The sequence below is a fragment of the Myotis davidii genome, unplaced genomic scaffold, assembly GCF_000327345.1.
Source record: "Myotis davidii unplaced genomic scaffold, ASM32734v1 scaffold1815, whole genome shotgun sequence".
Taxonomy (NCBI): Eukaryota; Metazoa; Chordata; class Mammalia; order Chiroptera; family Vespertilionidae; genus Myotis; species Myotis davidii.
The window spans coordinates 40,483-49,587 of NW_006286478.1; the positions used below are offsets into that span (position 1 = coordinate 40,483).

At 39.5% G+C, this 9,105-nt stretch overlaps 1 protein-coding gene across 6 annotated transcripts in view; it reads right to left on the reverse strand.

Moving 5' to 3' along the window:
* The window catches only part of TRIT1 (tRNA isopentenyltransferase 1), a 38,874-nt gene that overhangs the window by 7,607 nt on the left and 22,162 nt on the right, over positions 1-9,105 (reverse strand). For all 6 annotated transcript variants that reach the window (XM_015560176.1, XM_006757967.2, XM_015560179.1 and 3 more), the window contains exons 3-6: positions 5,381-5,479; positions 4,536-4,681; positions 2,369-2,511; positions 42-153 (exon numbers count right to left, since the gene is read on the reverse strand). In XM_015560176.1, coding sequence (XP_015415662.1) covers positions 42-153; positions 2,369-2,511; positions 4,536-4,681; positions 5,381-5,479 — 500 coding nt within the window. The remainder of the gene's footprint in view (positions 1-41; positions 154-2,368; positions 2,512-4,535; positions 4,682-5,380; positions 5,480-9,105) is intronic.

Below are 9,105 nucleotides of genomic sequence, written 5' to 3' on the forward strand. Positions count from 1 at the left end.
AAGGATGGAGAGTAGGTTAAAGCAGTAAGTCAAATCCTCACCTATTTTCTTCAATTTTCTTCTGATTATAGCGTCTGTGAAAATCCCTTAGTTCATCCAAGAGCCCAGCAGCAAGCATGTCATCCACCCTTTTATCCAAGCGCTCATCTAGAACTTGAATTAAATTAACCCATCACCAGTAAGCCTGTTGTAGGTGTGTACTATATACTTACATGATGAATGGACATGCTGCACAAAGAACAGAATTTGTGCAAATGGAAGAAAGGGTTCAAAGTCCAAAGATCTATAATAATAAAGGGTAATATGCTAATTAGACCTTCTGGATGAAGCCGGGTCTGTAAGGGAAGCCTGGGTCCCGGGTGCCGGCAGCCGGAGGGAAACCCAGGTCCTGGGTGCCAGCAGCCCGGGAAAGGAAGGCCTACTCTTGCATGAATTTTGTGCATTGGGCCTCTAGTTATATGATAAATCATTTCATATGACATTTAGTCACACTAAGACTCTGCAACTCCAATAAAAACAGCCAGAATGAAACACACATCTTCTTATTATATAAAGAGAAAGCATACAATTACTGAACCAAACCAGCTAGAGAAGGGAGTACAAATATTTTATTCTCACATGGAATGTATTTCCATTGTTTATTTCAGAGGCAGCTGAGAGCCCCCTGGTTTACCCTTACTTTTTTTCATCATAGTTGTTACTCTAACGTTGTGTTATTTCACATTTAAGAATTCTCAGATGACTCCTTCGATAGGAACAAGGAACTTTAGCCCAAAGCCATCCTCAGTGTATCCTGAACTACTGTGCCAGACAGTTGAGTAAGAAGTCATAATCATTCAGATGCGGTGGTCAAACACAACTTTATTATAAATCAGATACCATTATATTATGCTAAATTACAGGACATATTTTAATTTACAAAAAATTTAATTATGGCCCTGGTCAGTGTGGCTCAGTTGGTTGGGCGTTGTCCCATGCACCAAAAGATTCAATTCCCAATCAGGGCACATGGTGGGGGATTCAAGCTTGATCCCCCGCAGAGGGAGTACAGGAGGCAGCTGATGGATGTTTCACTATCCCATCAATGTTTCACTCTCTCTCCTTTCCACTCTCTCCAAAGATCAATTTTAAAAAATCTCTTTAAGAACTTTTTTCATTATGAAAACATTATCTTTTTCTATAAACATAACTAAAATTCATAATAAATTTTCACCATTTCAGTCATGCTCTTCTACATCTCTGCCATTGCTATTTCATTGCTTGCAATGGAACTAACCCATGTTTCTGTCTTCCTAAAAAGTTTGCATGTATTGAGGACTCTAGATGTGTCAGGCACATTCTCAGTACTTTATATTATTAACTCAACTAATCCTCAACGAAACAGTGAGATATGTACTGAAACATTATCTCCATTTTGCAGGAGAGAAAATGGGGGGCACAGAAAGGAAAACTAACTTGCTTTAAAACTCACATAGCGCCGAAACCGGTTTGGCTCAGTGGATAGAGCGTCGGCCTGCGGACTGAAAGGTCCCAGGTTCGATTCCGGTCGGGGGCATGTACCTTGGTTGCGGGCGCATCCCCAGTGGGGAGTGTGCAGGAGGCAGCTTGTCGATGTTTCTCTCTCATTGATGTTTCTGACTCTCTATCTCTCTCCTTTCCTCTCTGTAAAAAAAACTCAATAAAATATATTTTAAAAAAACAAACAAACAAAAAAAAACTCACATAGCTAGAAGACGATGGGTCAGGAATCTGAATCCCAAACAGACCGGCTCAGAGACCGTGCTCTTATAACCACACTATACTGCCCATTCTCAAATAATCTCACCTTTCCAGACCTAGCTCATAGGTTACCTATACAGATTGGTCCCTGACTCCCCCGCAGAGAAAGCTCATCACTTTCTAGCCAATGTTTATCACAATGTAGTATCTATCTCATTATTTGTTGCCCCACCAGACTAAGAGCAGGCACTGTGTCTCATATTCATCTCTGAAATCCAAGTACCATGCAGAATACTTGACACTTCAACCTCTTCCACAGGAGCCTCCCTTCTCTTTAGCTTTCTCCTTTGGCTCTTCCCTGGATAGCAATCTCTCTTCCATCCCACTCATCCCATCTTATCCCACCCTTGATATCTTATCCTGGTGCCAGGGCTGCCCTTACTCCCTTTCCAGATAGATACTTAAGGGAATGGGCTTACTGTGCCTTACTAAGTCAACAAATAATGGTAAATGAAAATAAAATTAATAAGTAATACTTATTTAGTGTTTATTATGAGCCACTCATGGTTGTAAGCATGTTATATATAGTAATATATTACTGTAAGATCTAACTCGAATGAACTCTAGGGCATCAAAGGGCTTTTTTTACCTGACTGGTCAGCATGAAGCCAGAGGATGCAAGAGTTAGGGTACTTCAGAGGGCCTCCAAGGGGACCACCACCTTCCTCTGCATGTTGACGATGAAGAAATTCACTGTGAGAGATTCCCGTTTCTTCAAACACTTGCAAACTCCTAAGTCATTTGGGGATGGGGGGAACGAGGGGGTAAAAGCCATAAAAACTATTAGGAAATATTAATTCTCAAGGAGAGAGGGTGTTTATTATAAAACGTCTCATTCTCACTTTCACTGCATAAGCCCATGAAGATATGAAAGTCCAGGTTACTATGATTCTATAGCTATTCAGAAAGGGGTCATAAGAAAACTTTAGGTAAAGTAAGAAATAATACTGTTCCTTTAAACACATATCAATTTTTCTGAAATCAGTTAAACAGGTTCAGAAACAACAGGTTTCTTCTATACATACAAAATGGGACTTACTTTCAGGTAAGCAGTAAAAGAACTTGTTTGGGACACTTTGTTACAAGCTAACAAGTCTAGTCTCGCTAGAATGCCTTTCCCACAGTAGAAAAGTATGTTGTATAGCCAGCTCATCAACTTTCTTTTAAAATATGTCTAAAATTCTGACTAATTCAGTATTCTACTAGCACAAAGACCAAAAGAGAAAAAAGAACTCACATACTTACTCTTAAGCCACCATACACTCTGTCAGTATCTGTTATGTTACGCAGCACTAGGTAATTTAACTCCCAGTTCTATACTCTACCACTCTGGGTGATCGTAAGTTATCAGCGTGAAAGTGATCTTTCCCTTCCTGACCCAATTCTACTTCCTGAAACCCTAGCACAAGAGTAAAGACCCCTTATTATTTCACATCACTGGTCATTCAGAGAGGATCTATGAGGAAAAAATGTATAGTGACAATATCTCACTTTTCTGGAAGTTAGACTACAGGCTCAAACTAAAAGGAAGATGAAAAAGTCCTCCAATCCTCTGTAAAGACAGACTCTAGAGCTCTTACTTAGACTTGATTGACTCCTATGAAGACACAGTTCTCAACTCATTACTAGTTTAGAAGCAGAAAATGAGGAGAGGTGATAAGAGAGAACTACTTGATAAAAGGAGAGGAAAATATAAACCAACCTCCAGAATCATATCATAAAACAATATAAAAATGAATGTTCATCATAATGTTGCTGAGTTTTCAAAAAAGTTTTTTTAAAGATTTTTATTAAAATGTTTAAGTAAAATGTTTGGATACTAGAAAATATAACCTTCATTTATCTACTAGACTATGTATTATCAACAGGGTGATATTGCCCTCAAAGAGGCAAAAACAACCCTTATCTAATACGAGGTGTGTGTCCCTCCAAAGGGCAACCATACCCAAAAAAACACATAATTCTCCAGTATTAAAATTTCATTGGTGTGAAGAAGGAAGGGGGCATAATTAGGAAAAACAATTCGAAAAAGGCTTCTAGGTGGGGTGGGAGGCAATAATGAAAAAAGAATTCAGTAACATGATCTAGAACATTCATTTGAGTGGAACACTTCATAATCCCTATCAATACCACATGTTGCCATATTTAATCTTTATAACCATCCACATAGTTGGTACTTCGTTAGATCTTCTACTCTGCCAGATACTCCCAACACAGAAAAATACAGCCAACACATGAGGCTGCAATTTCAAAACAACCTAAGAAAACATGACCTTATGAGTTCATGCACTACCTCTCTCTTCCCTTAAGAAAATCTCCATGTGTAAAGGTGAGCTGATCTATGAGACAGTTTATAACTCTGCCTCCCACTGGGAAAGCTGTTGGGGCAGAACTCAGCATTGCACAATCAATTATGAAACCCAAGTCACAATGTAAACCTACTGCATGCCAGAAAAATTTATATGAAAACTGTTATACAAGCAAAGATCAAACAGACAATGAAGCAAGATTACACAGGCCCTAGGGAAAAACTATATTGTATATGTATTTTAAATGTAACAACAAAGTAGGATACAACTATTTATTGAGGGAGTTGGTCTGCGGCAGTAACTCAGGGCCTCCTACCTTTTAAGCTGTAACTCATCAATCTCCACTAAATACTAGTATCAAACCTCTCATCACCCAGGCACACTGAAGAACTGACTATCCTCTAACTCTAAAGGAACTCAGGGGTTAGTGGGCCCGGGCTTTCTTACCTGGCCACTTTGCGCTTGTCATGTGGGTGCAGCTTGGCAGCCATTTCTGGGTCCACCTGGCTTAGGCGTTTGTGAAGTACATGGCCATCTTCCTTTTCAAGCTCTACTTTCCGGTCAAACTCTTTCTCAGTGGCCATCTCCTGGGGCTATTAAATGAAGGTTTATAAGTAAACTTAACTCAACAATTCAATAAGCACCAAGACAGTGTGTGTACCAGGCACTCGGCTAAATGTTAGGAATACAGAATAGAGATGATTCGGAAGTTCTTGTCATACAGTGAGAGGCAGATCATAAACAGAAAATTCCAATACGTCAGGGTAGTGCTGTGAGGCCACAACAAATAAGAGGAAGGGGACATACTCTGGTACCTTGCTTCCTTGTCAGGAATACAAATAGGTACCAGGGCTAACATGTCTATATTAAGACATCCAGGAGTCTAGTGTTCCCAGCAAGTGTGACCAAAGAGTAGATCAGAATGGCCAGCACACTATAGTTTGCGAAGTCCCACCCTATGCAATAGCATCTCTGTAAGAAAGGTTAGTATTGGATATCTCCCTGACACATAGATTGTTACAGCCAGGAAATGCTGAATCAGACTAGTGTGCTGCTAACTATATGGAGATGCTAATTAATCCACAGAGGAGCATTTTTCCCACACACAGCCCCTGCCCTTAGGCCTGCCTGGAGGAGCACACTTCACATATGGAGGTGGCATTTGCTTCAGAATTTTAAGTTGAAAATTACAGTTGCTGAGTATAAGAAATAGGCAAGAGTCCTTCCACTAAAATTAGTTGGTAAGAAAAAAGAGCCCATTTTCTTGTGACTTACAAGTGAACTAAACATACCTTAGCACTGATAAGAACTTTCCAGAGTAGAGACTCAATGTAATAATTGGTTCCTCCCACGACAATAGGAATTTTGTGTCGGGCAAATATATCTTCAATGTGAATATTAAGAAAGACATCACAATATTTAATTTCAGAAGAGAATCCTGACTCAGAAAGGAGGGTATTAGCAAAAAACCACATTCACTTGGAATTGATACTAGTCTTCACTGTTTCCCATGAGTTCTCAGAATTCTTTCCTACCAGTTCTGGAGGGACTTTCATAAACCAGAAACATAAATGACTGTAATTATTTCCAATTCTAGAACTTTCTAGGCCTTGCTGCTAAAATTCAAAGGTTGCTTGGTATTCCAATCAGCTTAATGAGCACAAGTCCAAGGACTCTCACAGAACCAAGTGTCAGCTGCTCAGGTGCCACCAAGGTGACGTGTGACTTTGCTTTCTAAGGCAAAACACAAATTGGTTCTCTGAGACGTGGCTTAGACTCGGTCTTCCCATTATGTGGTGGTAGTGCACATTTCAGCCACTTGAGACTCCACTAGAAAAACTGAGAAGCACTGGTTCTAACGACAAACAGACTTCAATTACCAGTTCCAGTTCTTGGGCATGTTATTCAACCTGAGCTTCAGTTTTCTCACCTGTAAAAATCCTCATGAGTTCTTATGAGGATTAAATGTGACAATGAAGTAAGTCCCCAGTCACAATGCCTGAAATATCTTTTCAATTGTGTCAGCATTCAATTTATAATTTACTTCAGTCACTATTGTTTTTATGTCTCTGCTACTTTGAATTCTTTTCTTTAGAACTCCGTTGAACAGGTAATTATCTGCTTTAAGAAGGCTTTGCTTCTGAGAATAATTGATAAAAAGAGACTTTCAACCCAAACAAAGACTCATTTACACACTTCTTCCCCTTGCCAGCCAGTCAGAGTGCACAAAGATGATCTCTTTTCTATCAGAAGCCCACTAACCTTTAAGAAGTTGGGGTGGGGTGGAAAGATGGTAGCAATCAAGGATCATATAGAAAAAACATGTGTTTTTTTAAAGATAAATTCATATTGCCCTCCTTGAATTAAGTACAGGCAGTATACAATTACACAGTAGTTGTAATAAAACTTCAAATATATAATTAACAAAAGGAAAAAGGACAAGGAAAACAAAAAGGAAAGGCTAAAAACAGTGAGATAGCAGCAGTGGGGGAGAGTGGAAAAGAGGGAGGGAAATAGGTAGGAGACATGGAGTGAAAAAGTTTAACGTGTTTGCACAAGCCATGAAACTACTGTGATCCTGGGCAAAACCCTCTGTCTGGGCCTCAGTATCTAGTACCTTCATCTGTCTAATCAAGAAGGCTGACTGGCCCTGACCAGTTTGGCTAAGTGGCTAGAGCATTGGCCTGTGGACTGAAGGGTCCCAGGTTCGATTCCGGTCAAGGGCATGTACCTGCGTTGTGGGCACATCTCCAGAAGGGGGTGTGCAGGAGGCCGCTGATCGATGTTTCTCTCTCATGGATGTTTCTAACTCTCTATCCCTCTCCCTTTCTCTCTGTAAAAATCAATAAAATATATTAAAAAAAAAGAGAGAGAGAGAAGGCTGACTGGCTACTTCTGAAGATACTTTCAATTTTGAACTCTGCTTGTAGGTTCTTACCTACATTCACTACATCGCCAATCCTATAAATGACCTGATTAAATTAAGTCATCCCCATTGTTGCTGCCCTTTGGAAATTTTAATTCTCTATTTTCTTTAAGTTCTTCCTGAACAACCAAATTGTCCTATAGCAACAATGTACTTTGGTGATTTATTTTAATTTCCAAAGGGCTTTCATATAATTTAGGTCATCTGATATAACTGCCTTGTAGAGCAGGTAGGGCAAGAATTATTATCCACATTTAAATCTCTGCCCTTTGAGAGGCAAAAAAACCCCCCACAAAAACCTCATTATTTTTATTTGCATGGTCCTGATTAACAATAAGGACAAACACTTTTTCATGTTTATCACCATTTCTATTTTTTTCTTTGTGAATTAGTACTCATGACCTTTAATTTTTGTACTGATTCATAAGAGTTCTTCATATTTAAGCATATTAACATCTTACCTTTCCTGTATTACAATATTTTCCCCCTGGTTTGTAGTCTGTTTGGGGGTTTTTTGTTGTTTTTTTAAATATTCTTATTGAAAAAAATATTTTTATTGATTTCAAAGAGGAAGGGAGAGGGAGAGAAATATAAACATCAATGAGAGAAAATCATTGATCAGCTGCCTCCTGCACACCCCCTACTGGAGATCAAGCCTGGAACCCAGGCATGTGCCCTTGACTGGAATCAAACCTGGGACCCTTCAGTCCGCAGGCTGACGCTCTATCCACTGAGCCAAACTGGCCAGGCTGTAGTGTGTTTTTTAATTTTATTTATGGTGGGCTGTTTTCCCCATTTAATACACACACACACACACACACACACACACACACTTCAGAGAGGAAGGGAAAGGGAGGGAGATAGAAACATCAACGAGAGAGAATCATTGATCGGCTGCCTCCCACACCCCTCCACTGGGGATCGAGCCTGCAACCCAGGCATGTGCCCTTGACCGAATTGAACCGGGGACCCTTCAAGTCCACAGGCTGACGCCCTATCTACTAAGCCAAACCAGCTAGGGCTCCCCCCTTTTTTTAAAATATATTTTTTATTGACTTTTTTACATCGATGAAAGAAATCCATCAGCTGCCTCCTGCACACCCCTCACCGGGGATGCGCCCGCAACCAAGGTACATGCCCTTGACCGGAATCGAACCTGGGACCCTTCAGTCCGCAGGCTGACGCTCTATCCACGAGCCAAACCAGTTTGGCTCCCCACCTTTTAATTATAAAATATCCAATATATACACAAGAACATTTTGACATATGTAAATTATGAAGCCCAGTAATAAACAAATACTAATGAACCCAATTTAAGAAAAGGAATGTTAGTCATTCCTTTGAAGTTTATGTGTATTCATTCCCATCTCAACCCCCAACTTCTCCTCTCTCTGAGGGAACCACTATCTTGAGTTATTTCAGGGAAAAGAAGGGTATTTGTTTTTCATTATTCCCTTGTTTTTCTCTACATTACTACTGATGTGTATATATATTAACACATTAATATATAAAATACATAGTCAATATATAACAATATATAATTATTATCAGTTTTGTTTGCCATTTAATCTTTATAATGGTATGAACATGTATGTATCCTTCTATAATTTTTCATATTTTATGTTGTTTTTGATATTCTTCCACATTGATTGATGCATGTACCGATAATTTATTCATTTTCACTGCTGAAAAAGTAAACTTATATGAACAAAGCAAATGTTATACATTCTTCTGTAAGTAGGAATTACAGTGTTTATATGTTTTTGCTGCTTAGAGGAATGCTATTATAGAATGACTTCTACCACATATCTCTGGGTATACTTGTGACAAGGTTTCTCTAAGTAGTCATCTAGGAGTTCTAGCTGATACACATTCTTGCCAACACAAATTCTTAATCCTTACATATTCAACTCTAACCTCTAACAATTTTCCTTTTCTGCCCAGCCGGTGTGGCTCAATGACTGAGCCTCAACCCATGAACCAGGTCATGGTTCAATTCCCAATCAGGGCACATGCCTGCGTTACAGGCTCAATCCCCCAGGAGGGGACATGCAAGAGGCAGCCAATCAATGATTCTCATCATTGATGTTT